The sequence below is a fragment of the Chenopodium album genome, chromosome 23 (genome assembly GCF_948465745.1).
Source record: "Chenopodium album chromosome 23, dcCheAlbu1.1, whole genome shotgun sequence".
Lineage (NCBI taxonomy): Eukaryota > Viridiplantae > Streptophyta > Magnoliopsida > Caryophyllales > Amaranthaceae > Chenopodium > Chenopodium album.
Genome location: NC_137856.1, coordinates 3,243,782 through 3,260,890, shown reverse-complemented (window position 1 = coordinate 3,260,890; position 17,109 = coordinate 3,243,782). Strand labels below are relative to the sequence as shown.

At 35.6% G+C, this 17,109-nt stretch overlaps 1 protein-coding gene and 1 long non-coding RNA gene across 2 annotated transcripts; both read left to right on the top strand.

Moving 5' to 3' along the window:
* The first annotated feature begins 2,135 nt into the window (after nt 1-2,135).
* Nucleotides 2,136-9,800, top strand: LOC145609647 (transcription factor TGA2.3-like). Its single transcript, XM_081665099.1, has 11 exons — nt 2,136-2,916; nt 5,259-5,359; nt 6,188-6,261; nt 6,353-6,496; nt 6,681-6,755; nt 6,858-6,917; nt 7,130-7,207; nt 7,306-7,357; nt 7,488-7,759; nt 8,370-8,618; nt 9,212-9,800. Exons 1-11 carry the CDS (start codon nt 2,819-2,821, stop codon nt 9,356-9,358), a joined length of 1,350 nt encoding a protein of 449 aa, XP_081521225.1. The 5' UTR covers nt 2,136-2,818; the 3' UTR covers nt 9,359-9,800.
* A 1,164-nt stretch (nt 9,801-10,964) lies between these two features.
* LOC145609118 (uncharacterized) lies at nt 10,965-16,704 on the top strand. Its single transcript, XR_014105981.1, has 3 exons — nt 10,965-11,120; nt 12,679-12,823; nt 16,308-16,704. It is a non-coding gene; the product is annotated as an uncharacterized LOC145609118 (long non-coding RNA).
* Nucleotides 16,705-17,109: the final 405 nt, after the last annotated feature.

Genomic DNA, 17,109 nt, shown 5'->3' with positions numbered 1-17,109 from the left:
TGATACGATTCAAGTATTGAATAGCAACGAGGATTTTCACGCTCAAATTCAGAAAACTACAACAACCCAAATCATAATATTAAATAAAATTAATCATGTAAAATTACATTATCTCCGACCCCATTATTAACCCTAATATTGATTCTACTTTGAAGCATAATCTTTACTAGCCTCAAGTCCTTAAGATACATTTGCATCAAAATTTCAATTGATGAGCTTTTCCGCAAGAACAAAAAATCCATTATTTTATTAAAATGGGTATGAATCAAGTAAAACAGAAAATTATAATTGAATCAAATTAATACCAAAAAAAAAAAAAAAAAAAAAAAAAAAAAAAGCATAAAATAAAATAAAATTAAAAAAAAATGAAGCAAATACAGAAATAAAATGGAGATTAAAATTATAACGTTGATAGCACTGATTACATAAATTAAGAGAGAGAAGCAAGAACACCTTGTTTCTTCAGTGGCAATGACGGAATCAATGCATCCTTGCTTAATGCATCGCCATTGATAAACAAAGCTTCAAATTCCAAAGGAGAGATTAAACACAATCCGTCTTGTTAGGCCCAACTAACTCAAATGTCATAAAATAAGCCCAAAGTTGAGCCCAAAAACGAAACCCAATTCAAGGTTTTTTTTTTTTTTTTTTTTTTTTTTTTTGATAGCGGGTAAAAAGAGACTAGCTCCCAACAGACTCGACACAAGAAATAAAACTACAGATAGACTTAAACCTCTTCGCAGAGTTAGTAAAAACGTTGGACTACTAACATGATCATCTAAGGGGGGGGATACAATGAGATTGACTAATTCCAGTATAGATGTTAGACATGAGATACTCGAGGTTTGATCCTTTACGCTTTCTTATCCTGCAAAACTGATTCCTATGATGAGAAAAAGTTGGCTTCTTCCTCTTCTTCTTCTTCGCATGCGACCTACTCAACCTTAAAGCCATGGGATCATCCTAATTAGATCCTACCGACTCCACTTCAACTTGATCAGTAACGTGAAAGTTGTTTATAGGCGTTTCGTTACCATTCTCAATGCATGTGGATGCATTATTGTAGTTAGTGGTGCTTAAGCGTACGTGATCATCTGATTTATCAAAATCAATAGTGGAAGTAGTGCCACTGCCAACAAGCTGGTCAGCATCTAGTGGGGGGGTGGGGGGGTGGGGTGGGGAGACCTTCTTCTTCAGCTTAAGTTCAGTTAAGTTTAGTTCCAATCAGTTCAATTCAGTTCAGCTCCAATTAGTTCAGTTATGTTCAGTTCAGCTCCTAATTTTCTTCTCTCATAAAATATTCATTTCAGCTCTATTAAGTTTAGTTCAGTTTTGCTCTGTTTAGTTCAGTTCACTACAGTTCTGCTTCAATCAGTTCAGTTCATCTCAGTTTAGCTTAGTTCAGTATATCAGATTAGACCCTTATTAGATTTAATTACTGAAAACATGATGAATAAAACAACCCTGACTTATCCAACAACTATCAAGTATAAAATGTTATGCTTTTAAGAGTCTGTTCACATTTACTGAACTGAGCTGAACTGATTGGAGCTGAACTGAACTGATTAGAGCTGAACTGAATTGAACTGTACTGAATTGAGCTGAAATAAATATTTTATGAGAGAGGGAAATTAAGAGCTGAATTGAATTGATTGGAGCTGAACTGAACTGAAAGTAAATGTGAACAGACCCTTAGTCAAAGTCAGTACTTTGTATGAAAATAATGTTAGAATTAATTTTGTTTTTATCTCAATTATCATTATACTCGTATTATTTTAGCAATTCGTATCACTTATTTTGAAATGATGAGAATAATATTTATAATTAAGGTTTTATGAAGGAATATTTTTAATTTAAGGTTGGATTTTAGCATAATGGTTAGTTAAGAGCGTTTTATATACTCTAATAAACTTTTTTTTTTTTATTTTTAAATCCTAAATTGAATTCTAGTTATGCTACTAGTAGTACAATCAAGGAATTAAAAAATTGGCGACTTTGAAAAATGGGAAAAATTAATCAGAAAGAAAAGGACGTTTTTTAGGAGAATGATCTCTCTCTTTCTCTCTCATCATTATTCATTTATTTTCTCTTCAATTCTTTAAGAAGGTCCAAAATTCGAGGTGGGTCTTGTTGAATTTCACACGAAGTCTAAACTCCCACCCCGAAAATAAAAAAAAAAAAAAACAAATACAACAACAACAATAAAAAGATACCCACCAAGTCAAAGTGATCAAAATTTTGGATCTTTTGAAAAAAACTTTGTATAATTATTAATTCAGGGTCCTTTTTGTATAATTTTCTGTCAAAGTTTGCTTCTGGGTAATCTCCATATTCTTTTTTGAGGTCTCAAATATAACTGCTGTTGACTTTTTTTTGTCAATTTTGATGGGTTCTAGGATATCAATTTTTGCATAAAGGTTGCTTGTTGTATAATCAGGGTTTTATAGGGTCTTAGATACATACCCAGTTTGTTATAATTTGTAAAATTGTAAGATTAATTTAATTTCTTCTTTTGTTGTATCATTAAAAAATTTCATCTTCTACAATTTTTCTGGGTTTTCTGGAATATTTTGTTTTCTGAAGCTTTTAGTTTGTTGTAATATATTTGGGCTTTCTATCTGGGTTATTGAAGGTTTTTAGTTGTTGTCAATATTTGGTTATTGAAAGAATTTAAAAATTATTAGTTTTTTTTTGGTTTTCGGAATCAAAAAGGGTGTTTCTTTTGATTTAGAGTGAATTAAAATTGAGTTGGGATTTTCAAGGATTTATAATTTTCCAACTTTTGGTTGGGAGAAGTTGAGGTGATTATGAGAGTTATATGGGTAGCAGAAAAGTGAAATCTGGAGCAAAAAATGGTGCAAGCTTAACATCAGGGATGCCTAGCTTTATTCCTACCATCCCTATCTCTAATTCCATGTAAGCTTTCTCTTTTTTCCTTTATCAATTTTGTCACTTTTCCAGCTTTTCTTAATTCTCTACAGCAATACTTGTAGTATGTAGCAGACCTATGTAAATTGTTCTGTTTGTTGTTGAAAAGTTATATTTGTGTACTATTGTAATGTATTCAACATGTTAGACTCTTAGGTTACTCAAAGTCGAGAACTCGTGTTAGACAGGGTATGTGTTCAAGTCTCCAACTCGGCTATTAAAGTGTTGAAGTGTCCATACGCATGTTGGATAGTCGCATGGTTGCTTAAGTAAAAGATAGAGTTGGAGTAACATGATTTAGATTATAATTTTGTGTGTTGAGTTTGTGTTGGTTCCCATAGAAACAATTAATCTCAGTATAGTCTTGAGTTATATGTTTTAAGGAGGAAAGTTCGTTGAAGAATATTCTTAGCAATTATCATAGAGGGTGGTGGGTAGGGAATCTGCTGCTTTTGAGGATGGTGGTACTATATGGGTTTGGATTAAGCATGATTGTAATGACTGGATGCTCAGCTGAGTGTTTTTTTGCAAAAAATCTGAAGATAGCTGAGTACTGATTAAGAAATATGTGGCTGTTTCTTGAGTAGAGATTCTTATCAATCCAGATTTTGCTGTACCTCGTAGCCTTGGGAACTTTATATGAGTAAGAGCTGAGAAGCATTCTCTGCCACTACTTAAGTTTCTGTTTCACTGAGCTCTCAAATACAAGAACACGGCTAACAGTTCTTGGGGGAAATAGCTTGGCCTATCACTATCTGAAGTATCATGTTATTGTGATTTATGAGTGGATGTTGTGCAATATGGAAGTGAATATTTTCCTAGGGATGGTGGAATCATGAGCCTAAATTCCTTTTACAGCCATATTGGCCACAAGTAAAAAGGGTTCACTTCCAGCCATGTACAAGACCTATGAATAAACATGGCTCAAATTTTTTGAGAATATCCACATTTTCGGGACCATAGCTGGGTATGCATCCTAGATTTTCCTCTGACTTCCTTCCTAAGCATAATGAGTAGTGAAGATGCTGTTCTAGTATTTCTTTGTTAAGGGCAGCACACATTTTGTTTACGTCTCTTAACATGATTACAACTTATGATTACAACTTAGTAAGTTTCTGAAATTTTATGCTATGTTTTTTCGGAGTTACATGGATTGGGGGGGGGGGGGGATACTCAAGTCTCTAGTTTACAATGAGTACCCATGTAAGATAGATGACACTCCGACATGAGTATGAACCCTTGACACTTTTAAGAAACATCAGAGGCATTCCCTGATTCAACTTTTTATAGATAAGCTCAGTTTTATGAGAGTTGGGGGCATATTATACATTGTCAGATACTGTTCTGTAGACAATAGACAACATATCAATATTATTGCTCAGAATGTGGAAGTTTCTGGTACTTGGAAACTATACAAGCGTACGACAGAAAATATAGCTTATCTTAACTCCTAAATAAAGTGAGACTCTAATTATAAGCCTGGTTTGGAAAAGAGTTGTTAGCTGCTAGATGGAGCTGAATATGAGAGCTGACTTGAACATCTGGTTGGCTTGCTTGACTAGCTGATTCCTTGTTAAGTGTTTGGTAGAATTAGGCGATTGCCTTTTGGAAGAGCAGATATGTAAGTTATTTTGCTATAGGTACATTAATCTTCAAATGTGAGTTTACAAAAAGCTTCAAATCTGAGTTTACAATAAGCTTCAAATGTGCGTTTATTAGACTCTTAATACTAATAAAATATATGTACTATTGAATTCTTTGGATTGCTGATATATTATTTTGTTTGACTTGCATGTATGATGATCATATATGGAAATGTTATCCCAATATCACTTTATATGACATTGTGAACATGGTCCGCAGGCTTAAATTGTCTAAAGTTCTCCTAATACCAATTTGTATAAGTGATGATCCACAATGTGGATCGATGAATCCCAGTTTGGATTAGGTCACTTGCAAGCGAATAATAGCAAATTTGCTTTATGACCAGAATCTTTATATCCCGATATTTTTCTGAAGTTGCACTATCAATACATCCTATTTATAGGTTAGAGGCAAATGTCCTATCCACATAAACTTCATCTTCAGAACCCCTCTCCTCCGAAAAGCTCATTTGGGCCACTTGTCCATGCTCCTCCCTGCTTTGAGGACATCAAACTTCCTTATAAATCATAATAGATATTGTTTGATACATGCAAGAAGTCATATTCTTGTGTTTTCAATAATTGGTGAATTTTGTGGTTGATGCCAAAATTCATTATTTTTGTTCTTCCTGAATTTTTTCATACCTTTGTATGAGGTCTTCTAATGCTGATCTTTGATTTTCTCAGTGTAACAGAGGATAACAACACAAGTTCATCTCGGATTTCTGAACTTGGTGCTTTTGAGCAATCACTTGATTTTCGTATAGAAGATGCTGTCGATCTCAGGAGTGAGTCTTGCTAGATTGTAACTGTTATTAACGTGTTATAATCCTTCTACTTTAAGAATTGTTCATTGTTTCGTAGGTCTTTGACTGTAGTAAGCTTTATGGGATGCCAATGAGAACTATAAACTCTACAAAATGTGAGACATAAAGTTTTGAAGGTTTGGGGCCATCTTTAAAGTATTGTTGAGGAGCTTTGTCCCAAGTATTTCTCGAGAGGACTGAGATCATTAATAATTACATCGTCATCATATGTTGCTGATTTCCTAGGTTCTTTTGTAGCAAAAAAGACTGGCTGTTTGGGAATCATAATAATTCTTGAGGCGTACAATCATATTTGGAAAAGCCTGATTGCTCACAAACTAATTCTTAATTCTTGTATTATGAAGCCGCACTTTTTAGTAGCATACTAAGAGTTTTCAAGATATATTTAGGAACTTAGAATAAGCTTTAATCCGTTAAAGAAATAGCAGACCTACTGTTTCCAATTAGATATACTGAATGCATAGAGAAGCACAATCTTAAAAGGTTGAAAAGTTTGGTTTTCATGCCTGTATTGGAGAGTCATCTTTTAGAGCTTATTCAGATCTTGTGTATGAGACTATGGTGTTTAACTCACTAAAAAAACAGGATGTTGACGAGAATTTTCTTAGAATATAAACTCAAATGAGTGTATTGTTCTGCTCTCTGTGTCCTTTCTTTTTATCTTTTGTGTCTAGTAGCAAATTCCTATTCTTACCTAGTGGGTTCAGGCTTGGTCTTGTAATTTTCTGCAGTTCACTTGAACATGTTGGAGAAAGTTTAGCTTAACTTATTATTGATCTTGTGTTTTAGATCCTCTATTCAGTTCGTTGAAGCCTTCTAGTCTGGCTGTAGGCCCTGATCCACCATTTGGATCTTTCAATAAGGTAATTCTGCATCATTGACTATGAATGTTAAGCTTCTGAATATTTCCTGCCCATTATAAAGTCTGACTTGTGCTTAAAAAATATGTCTCAGCTATTGTCATTGGAAAGAGAATCACAACCTAACTTGGCTTCTGTGAGCGGGGGTCATCGTGAAAATTGGGCAGAGTCCAATATGGCTGATGCTAGTCCTAGATCTGATTCTTCATCAGACGATACTGAGGACAAGAATCTACAGGTAGTTTTTTCAAAGAATCATTTTTTGTGATCAACTAATGTGTGCACTTCTTTTAGGAAGGGTGCAGAATGTGTAATTTTGGTCTCTCCTTAATAGTCTCTTCGTCCCCCCTCTTTCTCTCTTTCTTGGACTGTACTGTTTCTTTGATGCTTTCAATAAATTGATATCCTGAACATGTGTGCAGTTTGAAGCAGGTCAAACAAACAAGACTGCTTCTGACTCCAGTGAGAGATCCAAAGAAAAAGCTCTTGATCAAAAGGTAATTCAGCATTACTTAGTTCTATTTGCACTCCTGCTGTGTGGCTTGGCATATTCTACAACCTGCTAGTCAAGTTAAACACTACTCTCTGTAATTTTTCAGTCACTGCGACGGCTAGCTCAAAATCGTGAAGCAGCTAGAAAAAGCCGCTTGCGGAAAAAAGTAAGTCATCGTCATTTATTATGCAATGTATCTTATGGGGATCCTTTGGGCAGTGCAATTTTTTTCATTTTGATTACATACTGTATAAAAATGCTAGAATTTGTGTTTGATTAACAGATGACTTCTCTTGCTATACTTTATTTGTGGTACATATATATGCATGATCCAGAAGTGTGTCTTGCGGTGATAATGGTCTTCCAATTTTTTTTCAGGCGTACGTACAGCAGCTGGAAAATAGCCGACTGAAGTTGACCCAGCTTGAGCAAGAGCTTCAACGAGCCCGTCAGCAGGTGTTCTTCCTGCTGCTTCTGTTATTATGATCTATTCGTTAGCTGCTATTACAAATGAAGAAATTTACCCTTTCTGGTCTTCACCGTTTGCATTGTAGGGAATTTTCATCTCAAGTGCTAGTGATCAATCACATACAATAGGTGGAAATGGTATTTTTCTTTGTGGTGCATATTATTTACTCATTGCTGTTTACTGTTACCAAGATTAATATTACTCGTCAAGTAAACGTTGATTTTTCAATAGTCACTGGTTATAATTTCTTGTTTGGTGACCCTGCAGGTGCCTTGGCTTTTGATGCGGAGTACTCTCGGTGGCTGGAAGACCAAAACAAAATGATAAATGAACTGAGGACTGCAGTCAATTCACATGCTAGTGATACTGAACTGCATACAGTTGTTGACAATGTAGCTACACACTTCAATGATATTTTCAGGCTTAAAGGTGTTGCTGCAAAGGCTGATGTCTTTCACATCTTGTCTGGAATGTGGAAAACTCCTGCAGAGCGTTGCTTTATGTGGATTGGTGGCTTTCGTCCATCAGAACTCTTGAAGGTGAGGCCCATCCTTTCCTGTTGTATTTGTTGCATTTTTAAATTTGAGCAGAAACATGAAAACGTACTCAAACTCTACATTGAGCCTTAAAGCATTGACCAAATCAAAGCCCACCTTTGGCTATTTGTGAGCTTTTATTTACCTACGAAGACTCTAGCTGGCCTCTGGTGACCTTCTGAGGACTCTTCATGATGGCAATGGCAAAGTTATTTATGTGGAGCAAGTTACAGCACTAATCATTATTTACAGCTTACAGCATTGTCCCGTGCTTTTATCTAGAAATTGCTGTGGTGTGGACCTGGAAACTTGAAAACACAAGTATTTTTCAAATTGAGATTTCTTGTTTTGGGTCACCGTAAAGCTGTGATGGAAATCTGAAAACCTAGTTGGCATCCTTCAGGCCTGATGCCCTGCTTTTTTGGATTTGTTTTGTTAATATTTTCGGGCCATATAAAATTTTCTGGTTATGCAAGAAACCATTGGCAGTCAAATTAACAGTCCAAATAAGTAAATAACTGGTGTTTCCTATTGTATTTTTTGCTTCAGTATATGATTGTTGGTTTGTTGTTGTACCTGCTGCATATTCAACTTTATTAGCTTTTAAATGCAGCTTCTGGTGAATCAATTGGAGCCCTTGACAGAGCAGCAGCTAGTAGGCATCTATAACTTGCAGCAGTCATCTCAACAAGCCGAAGAAGCCTTGTCGCAAGGAATGGAGGCGCTTCAACAGTCTCTATCTGAGACATTAGCCAATGGTACACCAGGATCTTCTGGTTCATCTGGCAATGTGGCAAACTATATGGGTCAGATGGCCATGGCCATGGGGAAATTAGGAACTCTTGAAGGATTCCTGCGACAGGTATTTTCTTAACAAATCTGTTTGAGATGTTTCTTAGCTAATGTATGTGGGAGGTTAATTCACAGTTTTCTGAAACTTTGGGATATATCATAGCATTTTTCTGCTTGCAGTTTGTTAGCTAGAGAATTGACGGTATCATGGTTTTAGACAGATATAATTTGTAACTACAGGAAGTTTGGTCCTATATAGGAGTTATTGAGGAAAGTTTTATAATGGAAAAGATCTTTGAGGGGATTAAATAATCATACTATATTGGTTGTTTTGGAAACACGAGATTATTTTTTTGTGTGATTTTTGGGGGGTGAACTCATGGATTGGAGTTTCCACTGTTTTCATCTAATTTTAAGTGCTCAAATTCAATGTCATGTCCTATTGTTTGAAGCTTAAGATATTTTGGGCTGAATGAAGAGCTAGCTAAATTTACATTTCAATTCTGGGTTTCTCACTTGCTGGTGTAGCTGCGGTTTGTAATTTTTTGTTTTTTCGTATCACGAGTTCACGACACTTCTTCAGAGTATATAACACTTGCTGATCTGTCTCAATTATTGTCTCATAATGTCTTGATCTGTTCATTGCAATGATGCTTCATGCAGGCTGATAATCTCCGTCAACAAACACTGCAGCAGATGCACCACATATTAACTACTCGACAATCTGCACGTGCCCTTCTATCTATACATGACTATTTCTCAAGGCTTAGGGCGCTCAGTTCGTTGTGGCTTGCTAGACCGCGTGATTAAGCAGCTTTATGTATCGTATCAATTGAAGTAATTGGGTCTTTTGACTTACCTTGACCCCCTTGGCAGTTTTAAAGGCAGCGGCGTAGTTTGATCCTGGCCCCTGACAATGAAGACACCTTTTCATGTTTTCTTTCTGTTCTTTGTATGATTACTGTTGTTCCGGTTGATGTAATTTAAGGGTATTGTTAGGTTGATGTTATAGTATTTAGAGAAGTTTCTTTTGTAGTATATAGACAGTGGTGCCATTGTGTTAGAATCCAACTCCTTTTGATGTATTTGGTTCCCTTTAGATGCTTTCTTAGAGTTTAGTTTATGTTTTCTAGGCCATATGTCCCATTATTGTGTTACTGTCAGTTCAGTGTTCACTAGGGAATCTATGCATGTACTACATTAAGCTCTTTAGAGGGCGAATGATTAATGAAATCTTAAAGCCTTCTACCAAGTGTTGCCTTGCTTTTATGCTTGTTTGTTGTTAGACCTTTATAGATATTGTGTCTTACTTGCATATTAGCTCCCCTCCAACCCAACTTGATGCGCTAAGGACTCGTGGTTTGGATCCGCTTGTGCCCGCTTTGAAGTATCGGCCGTCACAAGCCCCGACCACCAGCACTCCGTCGCCCAGATAGACGCGAGTGCTCCTGAGATTCTATTGCCGCTTGTGTTGCTTTGTGCTCACAAGCCCTTCTTCCGCTCAAGGCTACCGTTCTTGCCGCCAAGAGGCTAGAGCGCGCCGCACGTTTCGGGGCCCAAACTCCCGGACCGTGACACATTGTTAGTAACCACATTACAGTGTAGAATTTCGCTTAGTATTACTAGTATTTAGGATGTCATTTTTTTTCCTTGTGTAAGAATTTAACTTCTTCAATAAAAAAAATGGCAAGTCTTCTTGGTGTTATGGTTACTACTTGTTCTAAGCAGCTATCTGAACAGTGTTATTGTGTTTATATCGATATATCATTCATTTTTATCTCAGTGATGCTATGTAGATTCAATTTTCATAATAACTTCAATGCGTATGGAGTGTTGGCTCTTGGCTGCCATAGGATGAAAAATCATGACGCTCATATGACTCGAGCACGTCTTGTGCATTCAATGTTATACTCTTGCCATCTTTACCAAATGCAGCTATCGCGGCAAGTGTACCCTGAAGTAATGTGTTTTTAATTAGCGTTGCTTTGCTTACTTGATCCGCTGTCTAACTTATTCCAATTCCAAGATCTCGGGTATATCAATATTGATTCGATCCGAGATCTTGGAATTGCTCATTCAATGAGCATTCTCAATATTATGCCTTGAAGAGGACTTGAACCTCCACGCTCTTTAGCACGAGATTTTGAGTGTGTCTACCATTTCACCACCAAGGCATCTTGAAAGCCATTCGTATTCCATGAATATGATATCTATCTAGTGTGATAAAAATACCACTTCTAAACCAGGAGCTTCTGCTGTCTTGACTCGAACATACCAGTAAGTTGCGGAATTGTAATTTTAGTTCAGTTCAATTCAATAAATTTCAGTCAAAAAGAACGAGACCTAAGACGACCAAAATAACTAATTTAGAACGCACGGAGTGTGAAGATTGATGTTCTTTCAATCTGACACGTGTCATTGATATTTCTCCCGCATAATTTCTTCTTTTCTCAACGGAGCTTTCCAATTTTACTCTGCTCCACTTTCTCTCTCCTCCATTGAAGCGTACTCTCCATTCTCCATTAAAGCAGCTTCTGAGCTTTCTCTCTCCTCCATTGAAGCAGCTTCTGAGGTAACATTTTGTTTCATCTTTTCAATCACTGAATATCAGTTTCATAATCTAGGGTTTAGTTTCTCACTATCGATGTATTCAATTTAGGGTTCTTCTTTGAACTATTGATTATAGTTACTGAATTTATGAACTTATTTATTGCTCGAATTTTTCTATGTGTAATTTACGTTTACATTGATATTCTTAAGCAAGAAGAACCTTTTGTGATTTTTCAAGCCTAATTTGATAATTGAGCCAAATTTGGTTGCTAATGTATTGCACTGTTTAGTTTTTAACCCTTTAATGTTAGGACGGAACTATGTAATTGAACCTTTTCTCCGTGAGTTTGGAGTTATGTGCTCTGGAGAGTATTTAACAATGTCGAATTCAAATGCGAATTATTGAATGATGAACCTTAGTGCAAGAAACCAAAGGCAAATGCAGAACATCTCGATCGCTGCCAATTTTATTACATACGAAGTATATACTTACAAATAGAATGATTGAGTGCATGTGGGTATGAATTTAAGAAAGGAAATGGAATGGGAGCAAATGAGAAAGAGTAAGGGTAATGTTAAAACTTAAAGGTTAGTTCGATACCATTATTAGTGGTTTGGTTCTAGTAAGGAAAGGATTACCTTGTACCTTGTTGGGGATTGAGAATAACGATTATGTTACCATAGGGTTGGGACTTGGGAAGGGTGATATATGGGTGGTAATGGTTACTATTAAGAAATTGAGTTTTTTGTTCCACCTCCCATGCCAAACAATAGGTGATGCAAAGCGACTAATTGATTCCATTTCAACTCTAAAAAACCCTATAACAAAAACGCTCATAGTGTATGCTGCTTTAACTTTCTTTAACCCTAAAACCGTCCTGGTAATTTTACCAATGCCTTAACTGTCTATCTCACCCTGGCAACATATTGTTAGTAACATGCCGTTTTATGTTATTATCAGAGTGATAATGCATTAAGTCATTTTGTTTATCCTACCTGGAAGGAATGTGGTCGTTTTTGTGGATGTTTGGTTACTTTGCTTGGACATAGGATATTTCTAGTCTTCTGGATTTGTTTTGTGCATTTCTTTGGTTGACATAACAAACTAAGTAGAACAATATTTATGTGATTCATCATCAATGAAACTAATTTTAAAATATACAGAATTGGGATTTCTTGTCAATTATGATACCAAATTTTTTATTATGTTCTAGTTCTAGATTTCATTGTCTGTCATAGCTCTGGATTTTCTATTCATTACACTATTAGTGCCGAGTATTTCAAATTCGTTCGAATCCTTCTAGGTTTAAAGGTGCATGTAACTTATAACTTATCTTTATATGATCCCGAGGCTTTGTTTGCCTAATTTTTTCACTTTTTTGTAGACTGTAACACTCTTTGGGCTGTAGTAATATAACTTAGTAACTTACCACAGTGGCACAACACTTGTATATTTTTTTAAAATTTATGGTATATATTTTTTTCTCAAGTGCTTTGGGTTTCCGCTGCCATTTCATTATTAGCAATTGTTACATCTTTCATTTATAAACTCCTGATGGTAATTATATCTATTCTTGCAGCACAAAAGCTTAATCTTGACCAATGCCTCATAGAGCACGGCCTATGGCAGCTCTTCTTTTGTTTACTGGCCTGAATGTGGTTTTGGTGTCATCAATCTCACCTGTCTATGATTATGTGTGCTTTCATCCTTATTGGGAAAGAAGGGTATGATTTTGCACCATAAGCTGTCTTTACCTCTTTTGTTGATATAAGTGCAGCATGTGAAACTTTTTACTTCGTATAACAAACCTATTAACTGCTTTATTAGTTTATTTTAATGGACTCATATTTGCAGAACTCACAATAGCATGTGTAAATTTCTTCTTTTTTATCATATTGTTGATTGCTCTATTCTTATAGGAAACTTTGTTTATGAAACACCTTTTTGTTATTGTAATGGTGGCTCTATGTACATATCTGGCCTTTTCTTCCTTGCCTTGTGTTTTCCTTTAATGCTTTCTAGGCCTTTCTTTAAGTTTTCTAGACCTTGGAAGAAATCAAGAAATAACTATTGTATATTTCTTTCAATCCAATGGGAAAAAACGTGATTTCAAAATAAACCTCTCTAGGGACCAAACATATTCCTGTCAACATATCAAGTAAGGCATTGTTAATATCTTTATCAAATCTCAACCTGCAATTTCCAATACATTTCCCATTCTTACTCACCAAACGCTGTGCAAAGAGAGTAGGAAGTAGAGTTGAAGTATCATCTTGGTGAAATTAGAAAGAAAATCTCATGATCTTATCACCTTTGCCTTTCGTTCTTCCTTTGTCATTTCTTTGCTTTTGGGCTGCTGGTCAGAAATAAATCAATGCAATTTAGAGAAACTATGGTAGTCTAAAACTTCAAGTGAAGTGTTGAGTATCAGGATATTTTGGGCACTTAAAGGAAGACAAGCTCCTTCGTAAAGTTGGTTTCTTTTTATATTTTTTTTACTTTTTATATCAAACTCGCATGGTAAGCTTGGTGCAAAATAGTGTTTTTAAAAGTGTGCTTGAGGCCACCTTGTCTACTAGGCGTTGCTGCCCTAGTCTATGTTACCTGGACTCGGATGAAGTGTCCAATTAGACACGGGTGTCCAAGTATCGGACTCGCCCATTTTCTTGAAAAAATTGTGTTTTTAGTTAAAAATGAAGTGTCCAAGTGTCGGTGTCGGTGTCCAATTAGACACGAGTCGTGTCGACACGGACACGTGAGGTAAATGAAAGAGTCCGAGTAACATAGGCCCTATTGTTTATCTAGGCCTGGACATTGGACAAGGCACTTTTGATGAAGTAAACTGGCTGCTCTTATCTCCGCTGCAAAAATTTTTTACACTGATCATCTTTAATATTGGGAAATCAGAAATGTGCCTCACTCGTGCATTGCACACCTAGGCTTCAGGCCCCTGATTACCTTAGTGTGCCTTGAGCTTTTTAAATTACTTGTGCAATTGCAGCATGCAAAAGTTTTCCTATTTATCTTCATCAATTCCTCTATTGTTATAGTAATCCTTATAAAGCTTCTCTCTTTGTGTAGGGATATTAAATCCCCTAAATTCTTAGAGTGACAGGTAATGTGATGCAAGACATTAATAATGAACAGCAATATTGGGAAATAAGAGAACCTAAAAAGGGGGGTCTAAAGGACTTGTGAAATGTAAGGTGTGTGGGGGGAGATCATCATGACTTACCTCAATGGAAACTTATAGAAATCAACGCTCTCTACCTGTGTGTGTCTTGAACCTGCACATAAAAATAACATGATAATTAGCCTGTAACATATCTAGCCTCACTTTAGTCTTTACTCTCATATTCTAACTTCGGGTGATATATTGAGTTTCATATATTCACATCATTGGTTTGAGATGGATAGTTTGGTTTAAGGAGGTAATGCCAAATTTTGAACAACTTAGAAAGTGAACTGCATAACAAAGGGAATGGTGCATCATATATATGGCCTTAAAGCATAGGATATGTCTCATATGAATCAAAGGCATGGGCTGCTTGTGTTTGAAACAAAGTTACAGCTATAGAATGCAAGATCAAACATGTGATGCATACTAGCTAGCATGCAATAACGCTTTTCCTGACTTTCAACCCAATATGTCAGCACCTACTGGGACACCCTAAAACTCCTGAGTCCTGAGAGCCTACAACAGTTGCAGGGGTAAGGTTTCATGATATGTCCATATGGGAACATAAAACGCGAATTAGCTTTTGGAATACATCTGCAGTTTCAGATGTATATGCAATGACCTGGTCTGTGAGTAAGGAGTTATTTTATTGATTATCCTTCTCAAAATCCTATAGTTCACTGCAGCAAGTTTGAGTAGGCTGCTAGCACTCATGGAGACACAACTCTGCCTAACTTCCTTAAGTTCTAGCCTCCTTTTGAGGATTTGACATGCATAGTGTACCCTATCAAAGTTGTGTATAATTCAAGAAGTTTTCTAAAGATAAATTTTATCTAAGATGAAATGTCTGGTTACTTTCTAGGATTTTTACATTATCTAGGCATGTAATTTTTAGACAATAATGATTAAAAATAATTTAGTTTTTACTTTTTCGTTTTCTAATTAGTTTGGACTATTCTAAGTTTAGCCCTTTATATATTAACTATTAAGGCCTATGCAATGTATAATTGGTGTTTGTTTTGAGCATATGATTTTGGATTAATTCCTTTTGTCAGTTCAATTTAGTCTCTACAATTCTCTTTTTGAGTTCAAATTTAGACTAACTTTGGTTTATGAGAATCATGACTTTCAGCCATTTAAAAAGTTTTACTTGGCTTTAATTCCTGTAAACTTGGATTCTGTTGTGCTTTGTGTGTGGGAGAATTGATCTTATTTTAAGCATTTTTTTAAGGTAAATCCATCTCCTTGTCCATTCAAAATATTTCATTCTTTAGCTTTCTTTGTGTACAGTTGATGCAGATCTAGTCCATCTCTTAGACCTTGAATCTAAATTGCATCACTATGTACGTTCAACAACTCACAATCTAGTGAAGAATTATCTTTATAGGCATTACTATAATGTCATTGCTGAATTGTTGATGTTGAATATCTCTTATTTTCTTTGTAAACCAAATAAAGGTAGGATCTGACTCAATCGCTGCATAAGTTAGTGATGAGTTGTCTTTCATGGGTTCCAGGGTGATAATTCCTTTCTAAAATAAATTGCCCGTTGTTCAGTGGCGAAGAGGGGAGTAAACTCTTTTGCTCTTGCTGTGTTTTGTGTATTTTTGGCACCCATAATAACAGAATGGCTCTGTAATTGAAGTTTTGAGAATGACTAGAGAATCTGTTTTAGACAAGTTGCTGTAATTTAGTGTTGAGTATCAAGTTCAGGACTAGGTTATTGCTTTGGTGCTTTCCATTTTTGCAAACAATTTTCACCATAGCAAGACAAGTTCCTCACTTGAGCAAAAAAGCTGGTGCTCCTTGCAATGTAATAGATTTTGCACTAGCATTTTTATAGACCATTTTAGATGTGCCTGTAAGTTTGAGGACTGTAGAATTGATCATTTATGCCTTTTCTAGGGTCACCAAAAAATTCGATTTAAATTATTATTAACCTTGAATATACGGAGTATTGCTTAACATTGAACATGGTATCAACTTGTCTTTTCCTTGTACTTTGGTTGTTGATTTTGGATTGATTGCAGAGAGAAAGGCGTCGATTGGAACGTGAAGCTTCCATGGAAAGAGGCTCTATGTCGGCCTAATTTCAGCTTCAACATTAAGCTACTTCTAATTGTGGAAGAATTGTCTTAGAGGACCATGTGTCTGGGGGAATGGGGGATCTGCAGCATTATACAGTACAAATGCGATACATACGAGCAAACAAAGGAGCATGTAACAAAGTTTTCCCTTCTTCATAACAGCTTACGTTCAAAAAAAATTATTGATTATTGTCTTTCTGGTGAGTACCAAACTGCCCTTATAATCCCAGATTCCTAAACTTGAGTCCTTAATTTCCTACTGTCTGTCTGTCAACTGACCTTGGCTTTCTTATTACTCTTGTAAATACTTTTGATGATTGTATAGATTAATTTTTCTCGATCCTCATGCTTGAAGCAATCCACTTTTTTTAATTAATTAATTCACTTTTTTTGAGTAAAATTTCAGATTATATTCTTGTGTCTTAGAGATAAATTTATCTGATATAAAGTGTTCCAATTATTGGATGACATGTGATAATTGAAGTGGAAGCTAATGTATTGATACTGACATGTATGAAAAACTTTGAGTAGAAGCTCAGTTAGTACAAAAAAAGTGCAGGTTGTTTTTATGTAGGCAAATGTAAATTCTTTGTAAAAAAACTGGAAAACAACAAACTGAAAGAGGTGAGAGACAATTTGGTTGTTTTTGGAACTCTTTTTATTTTTATCCTGAATTTGATTGAAAACAAAAGAAAACTTCAGGGCTTTTGTTTTTGAGTGAATTAAGGAAATAATTGACGGCAAA

Bases quoted from the DNA above. Each gene is read 5' to 3' on its own strand.
- LOC145609647 (XM_081665099.1), top strand. From the start codon at position 2,819: ATGGGTAGCAGAAAAGTGAAATCTGGAGCAAAAAATGGTGCAAGCTTA. The intron at 2,917-5,258 runs GTAAGCTTTCTC...TGATTTTCTCAG, and splicing joins ATCCCTATCTCTAATTCCAT to TGTAACAGAGGATAACAACA. The intron at 5,360-6,187 runs GTGAGTCTTGCT...CTTGTGTTTTAG, and splicing joins AGATGCTGTCGATCTCAGGA to ATCCTCTATTCAGTTCGTTG.